At 45.2% G+C, this 20,403-nt stretch overlaps 1 protein-coding gene across 2 annotated transcripts in view; it reads right to left on the bottom strand.

Moving 5' to 3' along the window:
- Positions 1-5,983: 5,983 nt before the first annotated feature.
- The window catches only part of LOC106565153 (voltage-dependent calcium channel subunit alpha-2/delta-3), a 62,250-nt gene continuing 47,830 nt past the window's right edge, over positions 5,984-20,403 (bottom strand). Inside the window, exons 20-38 of one of the 2 annotated variants that reach the window (XM_045692012.2) lie at positions 18,029-18,090; positions 17,266-17,333; positions 17,055-17,100; positions 16,460-16,557; positions 16,181-16,274; positions 13,242-13,337; positions 12,991-13,109; positions 10,800-10,877; positions 10,538-10,599; positions 10,257-10,301; positions 10,000-10,062; positions 9,835-9,905; positions 9,542-9,617; positions 8,901-8,941; positions 8,731-8,786; positions 8,488-8,605; positions 7,264-7,376; positions 6,833-6,915; positions 5,984-6,621 (exon numbers count right to left, since the gene is read on the bottom strand). In XM_045692012.2, coding sequence (XP_045547968.1) covers positions 6,529-6,621; positions 6,833-6,915; positions 7,264-7,376; positions 8,488-8,605; positions 8,731-8,786; positions 8,901-8,941; positions 9,542-9,617; positions 9,835-9,905; positions 10,000-10,062; positions 10,257-10,301; positions 10,538-10,599; positions 10,800-10,877; positions 12,991-13,109; positions 13,242-13,337; positions 16,181-16,274; positions 16,460-16,557; positions 17,055-17,100; positions 17,266-17,333; positions 18,029-18,090 — 1,482 coding nt within the window. In that variant the 3' untranslated portion in view covers positions 5,984-6,528. The remainder of the gene's footprint in view (positions 6,622-6,832; positions 6,916-7,263; positions 7,377-8,487; positions 8,606-8,730; positions 8,787-8,900; positions 8,942-9,541; positions 9,618-9,834; positions 9,906-9,999; positions 10,063-10,256; positions 10,302-10,537; positions 10,600-10,799; positions 10,878-12,990; positions 13,110-13,241; positions 13,338-16,180; positions 16,275-16,459; positions 16,558-17,054; positions 17,101-17,265; positions 17,334-18,028; positions 18,091-20,403) is intronic. The other variant, XM_014131951.3, reaches the window with a different exon arrangement.

The following is a 20,403-nucleotide window of genomic DNA, read 5'->3' as shown; positions in this document are numbered from 1 at the left end:
CACAAATTAGTTTACATCTCTGTTAATGACTATTTGTCATTTGCCAATATAATCCATCCACCTGACAGGTGTGGCGTATCAAGAAGTTGATTAAACAGCATGATCATTACACAGCTGCACCTTGTGCTGGGACAATAAAAGTCCACTCTAAAATGTGCAGTTTTGTCACACAACACAATGCCACAGATGTCTAAAGTTTTGAGGGAGTGTGCCATCGTCATGCACTGCAAGATGGTCTTTCCACACAAGCTGTTTACAGAGAATTTAACATTAATATCTCTGTTTTAGAGAATTTAGCGGTACGTCCAACCGACCTTTAACAACGCAGACCACATGTATTGCATTGTGTGGGTGTGCAGTCTGCTAATGTCAGCATTGTGAAAAGAGTGCCCCATGGTGGCGCTGGGGTTATGGTATGGGTAGGCATAAGCTACGGACAATGAACACAATTGCATTTTTATCGATGGCAATTTGAATGCACAGAGATGCCATGACGAGATCCTGAGGCCCATTGTCGTGCCATTCATCCACCGCCTTCATGTTTCAGCATCATAATGCACGGCCCCTTGTTGCAAGGATCTCTACACAATTCCTGGAAGCTGAAAATGTCCCAATTGTTCCATGGCCTGCATGCTCACCAGACATGTCACCGACTGAGAACGTTTGGGATGCTCTGGATCAACTTGTACGACAGCATGTTCCAGTTCCGGCCAATATCCAGAAACTTCACACAGCCATTGAAGAGGAGGGGGACAATATTCCACAGGCCACAATCAACAGCCTGATCAACTCTATGCGAAGGAGATGTGTTGCGCTGCATGAGGGAAAAGGTGGGTTGCACCAGATAGTGACTGGTTTTCTGATCCATACCCCTACATTTTTTAAGGTATCTGTGACCAACATATGCATAGCTGTATTCCCAGCCATGTGAAATCCATAGATTATGGCTTAATGAATTTATTTCAGTTGACTGATTTCCTTATATGAACTTTAACTCAGTAAAATATTTGAAATTGTTGCATGTTGCGTTTATATTTTTGTTCAGTATATTTAGCCATTAGCAGCATGTATTATTGTCATGTCCTATGTTCTGTCCCTATTTTCCTGTGTGCTCTCACTCACTCTCCCTACTTTGTGCACGGAGTGAAGGGAGAGACTCATTTTGAATGTGAAAGCACATGACAGTTGAGCAAGATTTGAAAATGTAATTGCAGCTAAAACACTTTTTAAAACAACTGCTGTTACTATTTTTAAAGAGAGGGGAGTCTAAGCTTTTGGTGAGTATAAATATTACATTTAAACGTTCAGTTTCATGACAGATGTCCTCTTTCATTGGCCTAGTCTTGTTAAATGTTTTTAAAATATAACGTTGGGTATGTAGGAGGAACAGAAAGGGGATTCCAGACTGCATAGCTCAAAGTAAGGGGTTCTATGAATTTAGTAGGTCACCTAGCATTTTACGCACCATGTCTTATGAAATGGTGTCGTTAATAAAGATCATTGTTTTCTATATCTGTGTTGAGTGTTGGTGTCCTAACCTCGCTGGACCATACCATACCGGTCAAACAAAGATGGTGGCTCACAGTACTCTGCTCAATCCAGTACTTGCCCCACCTATCAGGTGGTCTAGCGAGCTTCATTACAGTGGTGGGATATACAGTATGTCAGACCATGAGGACACAAACTTAGGCACAGGTCGCAGCCCCCGTCCCATATAATGGTCAGCCCCTTCCCCCCAACATGCAGTCGGTGCACCCTGTCTTTATGCCAGAAACATTTACCGGTCTGGGGCTGGAATGGTCTGTTTGGGCTGGACAGTTGGAAATGGCTGCCAAGGTAAACAATTGGAATTATGGGCTCAAGTTAAAATATATGTCTTTGTTACTACCGGGGCGGGCTGGAGACATTTATAGCGGTCTCTCCGTTGAGGATAGAAGTGACTACACACAGTTGAAAAATGCTATTGGGAAATGTTTAGACCCTTGTGACAGTCACAATGGGAACTGTGCTAACTTCCTGGCTAGGAGGAGGCTGCATAACGAAACAGCCTGCATAACGAAACAACATGTTTACACGTGATCATGTTATTGATTATGTATGTAGTGGGGACTGGCGTGTCAGTCTTTGGTCTGCTAGGCCCGCTACTAGGGAACAAAGCGGGTTTGCTTATGACCGAGTGAACAGAGGCCGAAGCAAATTCTGCTAGGAATGTGGATGTAACCGTCATATGAGAAGAAACTCCCCCTACCTGCCGGGAAACTAGTGCGGGTGTGCACGGCAGGCAAAATGCTCGCCCCCCTTCCTCCTTCTTCTAGACTGGCCTCTCCATGTGACAAGAACACTTCCAGAGTGTACCTCAATGCTAAACTAAGTGGGTGGGACTATCGTCTACCAATTGATACCGGGGCTCAAGCTTCAATTGTTTCCATAGCTAAAAATAACTAATGGAGACACTGAGTTGATGGGTTACCAGGGCTAAGTTGCTGTAGCTAATGGGCGGGAAATTGAGATCCTGAGCCGTTGGCAGACCATTTGTCAATTTGAGTCTTTAGCTGTAGTTACTGAATTCTTATGGTGGATATCTTGCCCTAAGACATTTTGCTTGGCACTGACTTTCTAGATAAATTTGGTGATGTGATTGATATGGAGGAAGATGATACCGACTAATGGGAAAGAAGCTACCTCTCTTGTTGTTGTATGATGCTAACCAACCCAAACATGTTACTGTTCACTATGATACAGTAATCTCACCCCACTGCGAAGTAATTATCCCGTGGGCAGTTGAAGGTCTTCCCAAGAAGTACACCAAAGGTATGCTGGAACCCTCTTCCTCTTTGCTCAACCATTGTGATGTTTTGGTTTATGCAATGCACCTAGTACCTTCCAGAGGTTGATGGATGTAGTCCTAGCAGATTCACAGTAGACCACCCGTTTAGTTGATTTGGATGAAATTATTGTGTCCGGTCGTACCGTTCAAGAACATCTCCTCCAAATCTTGCCCCTCTCTGCATCAGCTTACTGAGAAAGGAAGATGGCGGGAAAACTGCCAGCGGGCATTCACGCAGTTGAAAGCTAGCCTCACTACTGCATCAGTCGTGTCCTACCCAGATCCTAACAAGACCTTTAGCCTAGATACCGATGATAACAATGAAGGAATAGGAGCTGTACCATATCAAAGAAGAAAGGATTGGAGTGTGTGGTAGCATATGCTAGTCGAGCTCTGACAAAGCAAGAATGCAAGTATGCTACAACGAAGAAGGAGCTGTTGGGCATGGTTACTTTCAAGAAGATACTTAAAACATTACCTCTTAGGCAAAGAGTTCATTCTGCGTACAGACCACATCTCCCTACGATGGTTGCACAACTTTCAAGGTTTAGAAGGGCAGCTAGCTCGGTGGGTGGAACAGTTGGCCAATTTTCAGTATAAGATTGTGCACCGTCCCGGAAAGCAGCATGCGAGTGCAGACACTCTGTCGAGGCTACCAGCATTCTCTGTCGTACCCTGTGTTGCGTCAAGCCCTCCCTCTGATCAGTGCCCTGTGGTTTGCGCATTGATGCATGTCAACCAGCTGGCATGGCTAGAACAGGAAGCAGGGGTGGGGGATGACTTGGCAGAAGCCCAACAAGAAGACGCGGAAATACGCCTTCTCCTCTAGCTTACAAGAAGTACAGTATAGGGGACAAGCGCAGGGAGGTAGAGTAATCAAGCCTTAATATGCGCCAGTATGGGATCAGCTTCAGGTGCAAGGGCTGAGTTTAGTGCGTGTCCCCTTGCCTAATTCTGATGCCATTTGTAAGATACAAGTGGTCCTCCGCAAAGCTGTGGCGCCTACAGTTTTGGACATGGTACATAGCACAACAACAGGGGGTCATTTAGGAGTGCAAAAGCTATAGGGGAAAGCCAAAGATCGTTTCGACTGGACGGGGTGGTTTGACAATGTAGAAAAATGGTGTAAGGAGTGTGTGGACTGCACGTCCCGTAAACCCCAAGGGCGGCCGTTCTGTGCACCCCTAAACCTGTCTGTCACCTCTTGGCCGTGTGAACGTATAGCAGTGGATATCTTGGGTCCCCTCACTAACACCGCCAACGGGAAAAGTACATCCTGGTAGACTGAGATTATATCTCAAAATGGACAGAGGAGTTTGTGGATGTGTAGAACATCCATAAATCTTAAACCTCTGCTTATCATCGCCAGTCAGATGGGTTGCTCGCTCGCATCTAGCACACGAGAGAGGTCATCTGGCCTCCAGCATCCACGAGAGGGGTCTTCCGGTCTTCTTCAGCAATGGGAGGTGCCAACAGCGTCTCCTTCAATGGGAGGGAGGTCAATGGGAGCCCAACTTTCTCAGGGAGCACGAGCAGTGCGACGCCGGAAGCCACTCGCGTGGTCCAAAGTTACCACATGGCTTCGGAGTGACTCATGGACGGTCTTTTCCATCCAGGATGGGGGATAGTGTGTTGAACTGGGATGTTCTTCTACCGTATGTCATGATGGTCTATCATAGTAGTTTTCATGCAAGTACCGGGTTCAACCCATTCAAAGTGCTGTTTGGTTAAGAAATTGTTCTTCTAGTCGATGTGATGCTTGACATAGATCACAGGAAAAATTGTACATCTGTCAGTGAATATGTATTGTGGCTGGATGACACTTTGTCTACATTAGTGCGGTCAGTGAAAAGACACCAAGCTAATGCCTCCGGTCAGCAGAAAGTTAACTTTGATTTTCGTGCCAATTATCTATATTAATCTGTGGTTGAATTGGTTTGGGTTCGAAATAAGGCTAAGAAGCGAGGGGTATGTCCTAAGTAACAGAGGTGCTACAAACACCCTTTCCAAGTGATAGAGCAGGTTTTAGATGTCCTCTGCCGTATAGAACTGGATGGAGAGAGGTCGTTAAACTGTGGTGCATTTCAAACAACTCAAACCCTTTGTTCCTTGATAATTTGCAGAGACTCCGGTACAACCCAGCTAGGTGGGAGAGAGAGAGATTTCCTGCCCAACCTCGCAGGCCTTCACACCAACTGGAGGTCAACCCATGACCCAGTTGGGTTATCACAGGCCGGGGTTCCAGTCGGCTGTGGATTATCCCGGAGAGACGCTGTTCTGCATCCAGGGCTGCTGTTGCCAGCTGCATCTAGCACACGATAGGCGTCATCTGACCTCCAGCATCTATGAGACAGTACTTCCGGCATTCTTCAGCAACGGGAAGCACCAGCAGCATCTCTTTCAGTGGGAGGAAGGTCAACGGGAGCCCAACTGTCTCGGGGAGCATGACCAGTGCAAGACTGGCAGCCACCAGCGTAGTCCAAAGGTACCACATGGCTTTGGAAAAACTCAGGGATGGTCTTTTCCACCCAGGATGGGGATAGTGTGGTGAAGCTGTAGGACAGCTTGTAAGGGAAGATATCACAAAATCATTAACTAATTGCTCACACCTGTGCCTGCTTACAAGACTCTGACCAAAACTCTGAGAAACTGATATAAGACAGAGCCGAGAGTGTAGGCAGGTCGTGGCAGGGAAGCTGTGCTTTGATGAACGCTGGACTTGTAGGCTTTGCAATTATCTGCATTGCTCTCACCTTAACAGAGGGAGGTTTTGGCCAGTTCTCCTTAACCGTTCGGACAAGTAAAAAATCTGTCTTACTTGTATGAAGGACAAGTGGCAGAAAGAGTTAATGTCAAGCCCTGCAGATAATTCCACCATGGGCAACTGGCTACAAGAACTGAGCCGATGGACAAGGGGCAATGAAATGTGGTATGTAAACCTTATGTATGGCCATAGAAGCTATGTGAATATGAATTCACTGCAACCTTAGATGGCTGCACCAGACCAAATGGTGGCACTATAGATCTCATCGTCACCAGTGCCACCATATGATACTAGAGCAATAACTATTGATCAAGTGGACTTTGTCTCATGCAAATAAATTATGTCAAATATTGTGATTAGTATATCTGTATAATCACATATTGTTGCCCATGTTAGGGAAAAGTGGATATTTTATTCTGTAAAATCCTGTCCTGCCGCTTGCAGTCAGCGTACTACAGCTGTGAGAGTGTATTGAAGTATTTAGGAACGCTAATGTGGAGTGAACCAACTGAAATTTAAATCAACATGGTAATGCTTTCATTGACTGCACATAAAGGAAGATAGTTCCTACATCACAGAGGGCTGGCTTTGTTATCCAACTGATCTTGTGTCCTTTCTGTCATCCTGTGAAACCCGTTCATTGCTGCTCGCAGGTATATTTGTTCGGTCTAATGTCCATATTGTTTTCCCCTTGGAATATTGTTCTGTTTCTCTTGAACAATGTCTAATTTCTTATTTCTCTGCTGGTCAGGGAGATGCTTTACAATTGGTATGTCACTCTGTTGGTAATAAGCAACTCAGTTAGTTGTGAGCAAGTTCTTCTTGTTGGCGAGGCTCCCTGTGCGTTGTCAGCATTTGATGGTGCGCCTGTCTATCAATCTCTCCAGTGTTAGGTCCATTGTTGGGTCCAGGACGGTGGGCCTCAAGGGCGGTGTGGTCACCTGCTAATGAGAGTGGCCAGTAGGGGGAGCAGTGCTGCTGTAAGGGGGGCAGAGAGGCCTGCTGCTCCTCCACACTCCATGGCATTCTCCTGCATCAGACACATGGGGTATCACAGGAGTTTCAGACCATAGAAATGAATTAATACATACACTATATATCTATATGCTTCAGACAATATACAGATGGTCACATATATGCTTAATATCATGTTATTAAACACTCATAAACAGGCGTTCATGTACTTTCCGTGTAATCACAGAATTGTGATGCAGACGCACACATATCTACACACTGCGTACCTCGGGGTGAAAAGGATGACACGATTCTGGCCGCTTTCTGTCTTTCTGAAATTTCAACCTATCACATTTCAGAGACTCATTGTGTGCAGAGGGGTTAAGGATAGAAATACTGATGATGAACCACACCTCAGACACCTCAGATACATTTAACTGATACTGTGGTGACCGTTTCTGCAACATCATTCTAGCATGATGAGACAACCAAACAGTAATGCACGCTTCCTAAATACCTACATGTATGAGAAATGTATTAATACCTCTGACAATGAAGAAGCTATTCACGCGCTCAGAACACTAAAGTCTAAGTTCAGAGTTCACTTACAGTTAACTTACAAAACCCATCTACTTACAAAACATTTATACTAAAAAACACTCACAAAAGCTTTGTACTAAAAATACACTCAAACTTATTGAGGGTTAGTAAAGGATATACATAATCTCGATGGGATCCATGGAAACCAGGGGGGCAGAGCTGCAGTCACACTTGTTGTCCACGACAACCATGAAGAGATTACTGCTGGGAATCTGCTGAATTACAAAAGATCTGAGGGAGAGTTGAGTTGAAGGAGAAAGAAAGAGAGAGAGAGAGTTGAGTTGATTCAGTTGATGCTTTTAACATAAGGCTAGGCCCCTATTTTCTCCACTTCCTATCTGACTGACGTGCCCAAAGTAAACTGCCTTTTGTTCAGGCCCTGAAGCCAGGATATGCATATAATTGGTACCATTGGAAAGAAGACACTTTGAAGTTTGTAGAAATGATTAAATAATGTAGGAGACTAACACAATAGATATGGTAGGAGAAAATCCATAGAAAAAACAATGTTTTTTTTTGAGAGAGCCCATGCTATTAAAATGGAACGTATAGGGAAATAATGAAATCTAGCTCCCAGTATGCAATTCCTATGGCTTCTACTGGGTGTCAGTAGTCTTTGTTCAAGGTTTCAGGCTTGTTTCTTCCAAAACGAGTAAGAATAATGAGTTTTACTACAGGGACACAGACTTGGAAATTATTGTATAATTTAATTCGATTTTAGGGTATCTGAGGATTAAATAGAAACTTATTTTGACTTGTTGAAACAAAGTTTAGGGGTAGATTTTTGGATTCCTATCTTGGCATGTTGAACGAGTGGATTACTCAAATCGATGGCGCCAACTAAAAATACTTTTTGGGATATAAAGAAGGATTTTATCTAACAAGACGACACTACATGTTATAGCTGGGACCTTTTGGATGACAAATCAGAGGAAGATTTTCAAAAAGTACGTGAATATTTAATCGCTATTTGTGAATTTATGAAACCTGTGCCGGTGGCAAAATATTTTGATGTGGGACGTCGTCCTCAAACAATCACATGGCATGCTTTCGCTGTAAAGCCTACTGTAAATCGGACAGTGCAGTTAGATTAACAAGAAGTTAAGCTTTCAACTGATATAAGACGCTTGTATGTACCTAAATGTTTAATATCCATAATGTTTATGATTATTTATTTGAATTGCGCGTCCTCCAGTTTCACCGTAAGTTGTCCCGCTAGCGGGGCGTCTATCCCAGAACTAACGCATGAAATTACCCTGTATTGTGTATACACCATCAACACACAAGTTAAGTGAGTTTATCGGTGCCTAATACACAGGTAAGGGAACTGTGTTACAAGTACCTGGCACAGCCCTCACAGTCGATGTTTCCCGTGGTCTCTTTGATGGTACGCTCAGAGACGAAGGCAGGGTACTCCGTGTCACATGGCACCATCATGGTCTTACCCCTCGACTTTTGGGCTGGAAATGGGACATGTAAATCTTAACATAATAAAGACACGAAAGACTCACACACACACACATGCATGTGTGCAAGCACTCACACACACACACACACCTCAAGTTATATTCTTGCACACACTGACCTTTGACTGAGAGATCAACATGCCACCAGCTGTAAAGGTTGAACTCCAGCAGGAAACTGATGAGGAAAACACAAACATACATTGATATAATAATACAATAATATGTACTGTGGTTGATAATCAGTGCATCTCATTTTATCGTATCAAGGTGATTATTTTATTATTCTCACATGACAAGTTTGGTCAGGAGCCATTTCACCATGGAGAAGGGCTGGGAGAGAAGACATTAAATAATTAGCATTGACTGGATGTATGTAAGTCTGATGAGTAGTTTCGGGACAGTACGTACACGTGATAATATTTAGGGACAGTACTTACATGTGAAAATATTTAGGGACAGTACTTACATGTGAAAATATTTAGGGACAGTACTTACATGTGAAAATATTTAGGGACAGTACTTACATGTGACAATATTTAGGGACAGTACTTACATGTGACAATATTTAGGGACAGTACTTACATGTGAAAATATTTAGGGACAGTACTTACATGTTATAATATTTAGGGACAGTACTTACATGTGACAATATTTAGGGACAGTACTTACATGTGACAATATTTAGGGACAGTACTTACATGTGAAAATATTTAGGGACAGTACTTACATGTTATAATATTTAGGGACAGTACATACATGTGATAATATTTAGGGACAGTACGTACATGTGACAATTTTTAGGGACAGTACTTACATTTGACAATATTTAGGGGGAGTACTTACATGTGACAATATTTAGCGGCAGTACTTACATGTGATAATATTTAGGGACAGTACTTACATGTGATAATATTTAGGGGAAGTACTTACATGTGATAAAGAGCGTGCGCTGTCACTGCTGCCAGCATACTCTCTACAGAGAGCCTGGTAGTCATACAGAGTGATCCTAGAGAGAGGAGAGAAAATAGACCATTCATCGTGTGTGTATGTTGTGTGTGTGTGTGTGTGTGTGTGTGTGTGTGTGTGTGTGTGTGTGTGTGTGTGTGTGTGTGTGTGTGTGTGTGTGTGTGTGTGTGTGTGTGTGTGTGTGTGTGTGTGTGTGTGTGTGTGTGTGTGTGTGTGTGTGTTCAGGGTAATGACTGTAACATGATTTCTCCTCTAACCTTTTGAAGGAGCCCATAAGAAGCAGCTTGTTCATAACAGCACTCTCCACCTCTCCAAAAAACAGCCCCGTCTGAGGAAGAAGATGTTTATTTAAAGGCAAATACTAAGAACCAGGGGAGCTACAGGACAATACGCACACATATTTAGTATATTATTAATGGTACCTGAGAGTAGTCCTCTGTGACCAGAATAAATCCGTTGTTGTCTATAAGGTAACACTTAATGTCCTGTTAGATATAAAGAAAGGAACATTAATTCAGATCTTCAAAGCATGACATCATTTAATAATTCAATACTGAGAGGAAACAGAGAAAGGTCACAGACAGTACAGACAGGAAGTAGAAAAGCTGAGACACGGACAACAGGCTAAGAAACAGGAAGTAGCATGAGTCAGTGACAGACACCTACTGTCTGGTCTTACCTCATTATCACAGCTAATGGTGCACTTCCCATCCAAAGCAGCACACTGGATCGAATCAATAAGATTAATAAATGATTAGAATAATCCATAAAGCATGTCTCACAGCACTGGATAGTGTGTGTGTGTGTGTGTGTGTGTGTGTGTGTGTGTGTGTGTGTGTGTGTGTGTGTGTGTGTGTGTGTGTGTGTGTGTGTGTGTGTGTGTGTGTGTGTGTGTGTGTGTGTGTGTGTGTGTGTGTGTGTGTGTGTGTGTGTGTGTGTGTGGTGTGTGTGTGTGTCTACCTGTCTACTAGCGGTCCAGAACTTCCTCTGAAAGAAATCCAGCTTCATCTGAATCCCAACGGCTATAGTGGGTTTTAACAAAAACACAAACAGAACACAGTCAGCACACTGTACATCTAGAAGAGGAATTAAAAATGTATTAAAGAGTTTCTTCACTTGTATTCAAAGGGGGATTTATAGTTACAAGCCTATAACAGGTACAGTAGCTCTCTATGTTAGGGAGAAGTTAAGGGAGAAGTTAGGGGCTTTTCAGGGAGCTTACAAGCAACAATAGGCGACTTCCTGTCATCCAGCAGTTGTATGGCAGTGCTGGCCAAAACCACACTCTTATTCTCATTTCCTGGAGTAAAACAATAACACAGAGAAGCATAGATATTAGCCTCAATCAACAAATGTTTTGTAAATGGAAAATAACAATTCCTACTATTTCAATAGATCTTATAAAATACACTATATATTCCATTCCACCCTCAGCACCTCAGCATAATCACAGCGGAAAACCAAGTCACAGAAACAAAAGGGAATAATCATTTTCTAGCCAAAAGATGGCACCATACCCACAGCCTTCAGCAGGCAATAGCAACCCACAGCACTACACTCAGTGATGGAATCCCATCGGTAGTCTACAATCAGGATGTTAGAAGTGATTCTGACACAGAGGGAGGGATGTGTTCTTATGAAATAAAAACCTGTTCTGGTACTAGCACTACAGAACCTCTGGGGACAGAGATTGTTGGAGGAGGTTATAGTATTAAACAGGGGAGGTGACAGTAAAGGAGGGATATTTTACAACAGACTAAGGGATGAGAGCAGTTAGAGGAAGGTAGAGGCTGGTAGACAACAGGGAACAACAGTGAGATCCTGATCCTCTCTTTCCCTCAGTGGGAAGAAAGTGGGGCACATTAATTACAGACAGCAGTGAGAGAGATGAGCTGTACAACAACCCAGCTTCTCTAATATACAGTAGCTCACTCTCCCTAACTTGTGGTTGAATTTCATCTGTAGCCTATTTTCCACCCCCACACCCCACTCAATAGAACTCTTTAGTTAACGCTGTGTACTGTATCTCTGTGGGTTACCATGGCGATTCAGTGTGTCTCTGATAGGTTTTACCATGACGATTCGGTGTATCTGTGTCTCTGATATAGTGTGTAGTTAGCCTCTTTGCTCAGTGAGACTTGTACACATTAATCTAGTCTCCTGTCAGTGCAGCCGACATCCCGTACCCCGAAAACATATTTATCAGCCCCTCTGATTTACCTATTTCCGTGAAACTTTTCCCGTCACAAGGTAAATCTATAATACGGAATGCCTTACCGATCGGTACGGGCTATAAAATATGTGAACTATGGTAAAAATAAACGTTTAAATCCACATTTTCCAGAAGTCACTCCCTTGTCCCCATACTCCGTAGTAGTCGCCATGCAAGATTACCGCGTGATCTCAGCTGGCAACAAACCTTTGGCTTTAGGGTGTGTGAGGGATCAGCCGGGTCAAGTGGTCCGACTGCTCCCTCTGCTGGAGGTGGGCCGCAGTACAGCCACTACTGATGAGCTCACCTGAGGCCAATTGACTGGTTATTGTTTGTGCTCCCTGAAGGGGCAGAGGGGGGGGAGTGATTATGAGCCAGAGACTATGATGAATTCCAGGACAGTAGGATTCCCTGTTATAGGTTTAGCACCAACTGTTATTTTATTATTTATATTATTTTTTTGAGAGCCATTACCCTGGCCTTTGTTTGTACGGTCCCGGGGAGAGTTGAAAGAAGAACACCGATTACAGTGTCCTTCTTTTTGTTGAAGTCACGTCTCTGTGTCTCATTTCGTGCTGTCCCGTCTATGATTTTGTCAGTGAATAGGTACGGCCTTTTCACAGGCGATTTGGTGTGAATTTGGTAAACTCTGGAAAAGTTGGATTTAAATGTTTTTTTTCACAGAGTGTATAGTCTGTAAAAACTGGTAAGGCATTCTGGATTATAGATTTGCCTTCGGTGACAGGAAAAGTTGATCAGAAATAGATAAACCAGAAGGCTGGTAAATATGTTTTCGGGGTTCAGGATGTTGCCTTCAGCGACAGGAGACCAGATTAATGTGTGCAGGTCTCCCAGAGCGAAGAGGCTAACTACACCCTATATCAGAGACACAGATACACTGAATCTCCATGGTAACCCACAGAGATACATTACACAGGGTTAACCAAAGAGTTCTATTGAGAGGGATGTGGGGAAAATATGCTACAGATGACACTCAATTACAAATAAGGGAGAGTGAGCTACTGCATATTAGAGAAACTGTATATTGATTAAAGTAAAATGAAGTTGTATTTCAAAGACAACATAATTAAAATACAGTGCAAGTAAATGGTGTAACACCTTGTGTTATGAGCGGGTGTGTTTCGGGTGAGGGGATTCTGGACATAGAGTAAAGGTACATTTTGTGTAAGTATCTCCATACCTCCAAAGGGGATCGAGTAGACGAAGGTGCCGGGAACCTGCTCTGCTGCTCTCTTGTACCACAGAGGGAAGTGGTCAGCATTGAACACCCCCTCCTTATCCTCCGCCGTCAGGAAGTCTCTGATGAGACACAGGAAGACATGAAGGAGTCAGAGGAGAAACTACAAGTCACTGGTGAAAGTACAAGTCACTTGTACATTGCTTTGTCTCAGTTGTTGCACTGATTGGCCAGATGCTCAGTATCGTACTCACTGATTGGATAGGTGCTCTGGGACAACAAACAGGCTGGTTCTAGAGAGGCCAGTGCGTGTGGCTAGGTAAGCAATCTCCACTCCTTTGTCTGAGTTCCTGTTGGGGTGATGGAAACAAACAAACAATGAAAATAAAAAGTAAAACGTTCATCACATTAGTCACGAGACCACAGAGTAGAGAGGATTGTGGGAAGAGGCGGGTGTCACGTCCTGGCCAGTAAAAGGGGTTATTTGTCATTGTAGTTGGTCAGGGCGTGGCAGGCGGTGTTTGTTTTGTGTGGTTGGGTATTGTGGGTTTAGGTTCTAGTTTTCTTATTTCTATGTTTATCTAGCTTTTCTAGTTCTATTGAGTTTTGTCAATGACCTCCAATTAGAGGCAGCTGGTTGTTGTTGTCTCTAATTGGAGGCCATATTTAGTTCTGTTTCTTTTCACTGGGTTTTGTGGGTGGTTGTTTCTAGTATAGTCTATGCACCTTACTGGACTGTTTTTGTCATTTGTTTTGTATTGATTAAGTGTTTTCTTTAATAAATAAGAGGATGAGCACTTTACCCGCTGCGTTTTGGTCCCCCTTCAACGACGAGCGTTACAGAACCACCCACCAAAGAAGGACCAAGCAGCGGAGGAAGGAGCAGCAAGAGAGCTATTTGGAGTCCTGAACATGGGAGGAGATCCTGGACGGTAAAGGACCATGGCACCAGGCTGGGGAGTACCAGTGCCCGAAGGAGGAGATGGAGGAAGCTAAGAGGGAACGACGGAGGTATGAGGCATTATATCCTCCATTTCAGGAGGTGAGGAGGCAGCCGGGGAGTTGGGCTGAGTCAGTGGGGAGCCCTGACCTAACTTCCCTGGCGTACAGGACAGAGCCGTGGAGCAAAGAGGAGCCAGTCAAGGAATCAAGCGAGGAGCTTGACGCGAGATTCCGGAGAGAGGTACTGGCGGAAAGGGCACGAAGGAGCACCTGTGCTTACTATGGGGAGCGACGGAGCAAGCAAGCACCGTGTTATGCGGAGATACGCACGGTATCGCCAGTGCGCAGCTACAGCCCGGTGCGCTTGGTGAAAGCTCCTCATAGGTGTCATGCTAGAGCCAGCATTGAGCCAGGACCGGTGATGCAAGTTGCAAGCATCAGACCGCCTGTGAGGGTTCATGGCCCAGTGTATCCTGTTCCTGCTCCTCGTACTCTTCCTCCAGTGCGTCAGCCCAGTCCAGTGCATCCTGTTCCTGCTCTCCGCACTAGCCTTGAGGTGCGTGTTACTAGTCTGGCGCCTCCAAAGCCAGTCCCACGCATCAGGTCTCCAGTGCGCCTGCCCAGTCGAGTACGTCCTGTTCCTGCTCCTCGCACTAGCCCTGGGGTGCGTGTTACTAGTCTGGCGCCTCCTAAGCCAGCCCCACGCATCCAGAGCTTCCGGCGACAGTCCCCCGTCCAGAGCTTCCGGCGACAGTTCCCCGTCCAGAGCTTCCGGCGACAGTTCCCCGTCCAGAGCTTCCGGCGACAGTTCCCCGTCCACTGCTTCCGGCGACGTCCTACAGTCCGGAACCGACAGAGACGGCCTACAGTCCGGAATCGACAGAGACGGCCTACAGTCCGGAACCGACAGAGACGGCCTACAGTCCGGAACCGACAGAGACGGCCTACAGTCCGGAACCGACAGAGACGGCCTAGAGTCCGGAACCTGCAGAGACGGCCTACAGTCCGGAACCTGCAGAGACGGCCTACAGTCTGGAACCTGCAGAGACTGCCTAGAGTCCGGAGCCTGCAGAGATGCTCCTCAGCCCTGAGCCTCCAGCGACACTCCTCAGCCAGGGGCCTCCAGCGACTTCCCTCAGCCAGGGGCCTCCAGCGATGCTCCCCAGTCAGGAGCCTCCAGCGACCCTCCTCAGCCAGGAGCCTCCAGCGACGCTCCTCAGCCCGGGGCCTTCAGCAACGCTCCTCAGCCCGGGGCCTTCAGCGACGCCTCTCAGCCCGGGGCCTCCAGCGACGCTCCCCAGTCAGGAGCCTCCAGAGACGATCCCCAGCCCGGAGCCTCCAGCGACGCTCCTCAGCCAGGAGCCTCCAGCGACGCCCCTCAGCCAGGGGTCTCCAGCGACGCCTCTCAGCCCGGGGCCTCCAGCGACGCCTCTCAGCCGGGGTTTCCAGCAACGCCTCTCAGCCCGGGGCCTCCAGCGATGCCGTGCAGCCCAGAGTCTGCTGAACGGGAGCTACGGCCAGAGCCAGAGCCACCTCCGTGGTGGGAGGATTGCGAAGGGGCGGGGTGAAGCACAGGAACCGTTGTTGATGGTGGCCACCCTCCCTTCCCTCCCTTTAGGTTTGGGGTTGTTTTTGTGGGTTTTGTTTTGAGGTGCAGGGGGGGGAGGGGGGGGTACTGTCACGTCCTGGCCAGTAAAAGGGGTTATTTGTCATTGTAGTTGGTCAGGGCGTGGCAGGGGGTGTTTGTTTTGTGTGGTCGGGTATTGTGGGTTTAGGTTCTAGTTTTCTTATTTCTATGTTTATCTAGCTTTTCTAGTTCTATGTGAGTTTTGTCAATGACCTCCAATTAGAGGCAGCTGGTTGTTGTTGTCTCTAATTGGAGGCCATATTTAGTTGTTTGTTTTCACTGGGTTTTGTGGGTGGTTGTTTCTAGTATAGTCTATGCACCTTACTGGACTGTTTTCGTCGTTTGTTTTGTATTGATTAAGTATTTTCTTTAATAAATAAGAGGATGAGCACTTTACCCGCTGCGTTTTGGCCCCCCTTCAATGACGAGCATTACAGCGGGGACCACACAGGTGATCAAAGCAGAGAGACCTAGTGACATGCTGATGCCGTTGATGTTTAGTACTGTTTGTAACGACGATCAACCCCGCAAAGTAAGAGCTGTGAGAGAGCAACAGAGGGAGGCGTGTTGCATAAAGGAGTTGAGGAGTTAGTTCATGTTCAGGAGTTAGTAGGCTAGACTCACTCGGACTTGTTGAGGGCCAGGCCGGTCCAGTAGGCCTCCAGTGGGGCTGTGACCACAGCATCAAACAACACCTCCTGGATCAGCTCTCTGTCACCTACGGCAGAGAGGGAGTGGTTCAGTCCTGGAAACACACTACCACGTCCTCTACAAACAGGATATAGGGTTAGGGTTAAGGTTTGGGGTTGAAGTGAGGGTTACGGTTATGGCTAGGTTATATGATTTCCCAGGATATATAATGAAACCCCAGTAGCCTATAGATCCCAGTATGGTGTAACTTACATTTGATGTGTGGCTTGCGTCCGGTCAGGTAGAGTTTAATGGCCTGGATCTGGGAGAGGGAGCGGTGCTCATGGTGCTCATCAGTGTTGCAATATGTCCTGTCAAATGAATAGGTAGACACACACCCAAAACACTTGATGAGGAGCTGACCAACAGAAACTAAACTAAATTACAGAAAGACAAATATAGAAAGTGGCAAACTATTTCAGGCAAATAACCCATGTTGCTGCGTTTCAGCTGAACAGAACAGAACATAACAGACAGACATGCTGTTATATCACACGGCTCAACATAACATACCTACTAAGACATACAGGGTGCGTTCATATAAATTCCCTCTATCTACTCAGATTTCAGAGCACTCTTGACTGAGTGAGCCAGAGCGCAGAATAACTGATAAATTTACGAACACGCAAACACTCGTTGAATATGACAGGTCTCAGTGTACTCTCGTTTGTGTCTGCACTCTGAGCGCACTCTGGCATTCCAGAGTGAATTTACAAACACACCCACAGAAAGCAATAACCTATATAATGCTTGACTGACCAATCCCAAGCTCATAACCCCCTACATTACCCATAACCCCCTGTATTACCATTCATCTGCCAGCGCAACATCTGGCTGTTCCAGGTCAAGGAGCCCTGCAAAACACATGAACGTCAGATAAGTGACGCTTCAACAGGGCCAGGCTGAGTGCACTGATATATGGCCTTAAGAACAGGCAGACCACAGGTACAGAATATCCGTAAACGTCTATGAAACTGATGAAGCTCTCATAGTTCGTTGGGTGAGTGAGTGAGTCTTACCTGCTTCCACTGAGACGTTTCCTCTGAAGAAGAATTTGCCATGGCCTCTAGACAAAGCCACTCCGACGCTGAACACAGAAACACACGGCAGGGTGAGCAGCCGAGAGAAGTCAACAGTTACACTCTTAGGGCTGGTTTCCCAAACACAGAATAAAGCCTAGTCCTGGACTAAAAATAATGTTCAGTGGGGATTCCCCACTGTGGCGCAGCGATCTAAGGCACTGCATCTCTGTGCTAGAGGCGTCACTACAGACCCTGGTTTGATTCCAGGCTGTATAACAACCGGCCGTGATTGGGAGTCCCATAGGGTGGCGCACAATTGGCCCAGCGTCGTCCGGGTTAGGGTTTGGCCGGGGTAGGCTGTCATTGGAAATAAGAATTCGTTCTTAACTGACTTTCCTAGTTAAATAAAAGTTAAACTGCTTTTCAGTCTAGGACTAGGCCACAGGAGGTTGTGGTAATGGCTAGAGCAGAATAGGTGGAATGGTATCAAATACATCAAACACAAGGTTTCCATGTGTTTGATGCCATTCCATTAACGCCGTTCCAGGCGTTATTATGAGCCTTCCTCCCCTCAGCAGCCTCCACTGGACTAGGTGTTGTCTGGGAAATGGGCCCACAGAGACACATGGCACTTACACACTCACTGAACCAGCCATCGTGTCAACTCTCAGAAGGACATCAGAGAATTGATCAAGATAAATGGATGTGCTGAAAAACTGAAGAAGTGTCTGTACCCTACTTTCAAAGCATCTCGCCTCACCTGAAGGGAGTTCCCTTGACTTCAGTGTAGAAATAGTCATTGTGCATCTTCAGGAGTCTTTTCTGAAAACACATAGAAATCATGGAGAATGAGGACTCGTCCAGTGGATCTCATTAAATGTCGATGTCCGTGCCCCTGCGGAAATCGAATTCGCATAATCAAAGAATCCCCATAAAAAATATGTCTGTTTACGCTAGAGACTTCTGTTTTGAATGGGCTGCATCTCAATCCACTGCATCCGCCGATGTCGGCCTTTCCGAATCTGCACTGTTTGTCAGACCAGGAAACATCACGCAAATCGGTCTTCTCACGAAAACGTCTGTAGCGTCCGAAGATGAGATTCTCACAAACATGATGGCGTTCTCCGTTTTGCTCTACGACCCCCACAAGCGTCAGTCGGCACCACTGATCTGCCAACTTCTTGTCTGTAGCATCCGAAAAGTTTAGCCTACACACTAATACAGGGTTTTCCAAACTCGGTCCTCAGGACCCCAAGGGGTGCACTTTTAGTCTTTTTGCCTAGAACTACATAGCTGATTCAAATAATTATCTAATCATCATAATTTGAATCAGCTGTGTAGTGTTAGGGGGGAAAAATGAGGACAAAGTTTGGGAAACTTTTCACTAATATGACCCCACCATTAACAGGTGAGACTGTCACGAACACATTCATGCTGGATGTTTTGCTCTAGGAAGCCCACCCCATAAGCCTCGTCTGAAGGTAGCCCGGTACCAGTTTAAAAAAGAAATGGAAGTATATATGGAAGTAGTTTAGAACAAAAAGTGGTTAAATTTGGTTAAAACATTCTTTTTTTAAAGATATCCTGATCTTTCTTAGATCTCTCAGATATAGGACAGACACTACAAAATGTAGTTCCTTTTGATTTATTTTTTGGACTATCTGTTTTGCCATGTATTCAATGTGTTCCTATGGGCTGATAGCAGTAAGGCCACATTTTATGAAATAACTTTTTTTGCAACATTTTTTTAGGGGTCCTAAATTTCTAAATCAAATAGCTAAATGATCCTTGGTATGACTTTCTTAAAAACTCATACCACCCAAAAATGAGTGACGTGTCATTTCCGGTCACAACTTGTAGACTTGTTTACGTGCTGCTGTGTGTTTTGTTGCTAACCTTACTTTGCTACCTGACAACTTTACGGTTTTTACTTTTTAATTCCCGTTTATATTGTTTTGTTTTTCCCTCACTCAACTTTTTTTCATTCAACTTTTTCACTCCCGACGCTTTATCTGGACATGGTTCGTCAGGACGTCCAACAGCTGAGGCTAAGTAGTAACATTAACACGATGCCTTCTAATTGCATTCGCTGTACTCATAATATACAGGAGAACGATCGCCTTACGGCGAGGATAGCTGTGCTGCAAGCCCAGCTTCAGACGCAATCGTTAGGCAAGGGTAATTTCAGTGTAGGAAAGTCCACAGACCCACTCCAAAAGGCTTTCGGAGCCATCATTGACTCAGTGGTTTTTGTCCAACATGTCTCCGGACCTACTCACTGCCACAGTCATACTCTGGACCTAGTTTTGTCCCATGGAATAAATGTTGTGGATCTTAATGTTTTTCCTCATAATCCTGGACTATCGGACCATCATTTTATTATGTTTGCAATCGCAAAAATAATCTGCTCAGACCCCAAACAAGGATCATCAAAAGTCGTGCTTTAAATTCTCAGACAACCCAAAGATTCCTTGATGCCCTTCGAGACTCCCTCTGCCTACCCAAGGACGTCAGAGAAGAAAAATCAGTTAACCACCTAACTGAGGAACTCAATTTAACCTTGCGAAATACCCTAGATGCAGTTGCACCCCTAAAAACTAAAAACATTTGTCATAAGAAACTAGCTTCCTGGTATACAGAAAATACCCGAGCTCTGAAGCAAGCTTCCAGAAAATTGGAACGGAAATGGCGTTACACCAAACTGGAAGTCTTCCGACTAGCTTGGAAAGACAGTACCGTGCAGTATCAAAGAGCCCTCACTGCTGCTCGATCATCCTATTTTTCCAACTTAATTGAGGAAAATAAGAACAACCCGGAATTTCTTTTTGATACTGTTGAAAAGCTAACTAAAAAGCAGCATTCCCCAAGAGAGGATGGCTTTCACTTCAGCAGCAATACATTTATGAACTTCTTTGAGGAAAAGATCATGATCATTAGAAAGCAAATTACGGACTCCTCTTTATATCTGCGTAATCCTCTAAAGCTCAGTTGTCCTGAGTCTGCACAACTCTGCCAGGACCTAGGATCAAGGGAAACACTCAAGTGTTTTAGTACTATATCTCTTGACACAAAGATGAAAATAATCATGGCCTCTAAACCTTCAAGCTGCATACTGGACCCTATTCCCACTAAACT

The sequence above is a fragment of the Salmo salar genome, chromosome 12, assembly GCF_965601325.2.
Source record: "Salmo salar chromosome 12, fSalSal1, whole genome shotgun sequence".
Lineage (NCBI taxonomy): Eukaryota > Metazoa > Chordata > Actinopteri > Salmoniformes > Salmonidae > Salmo > Salmo salar.
This window is presented reverse-complemented; position numbering and strand designations above follow the sequence as displayed.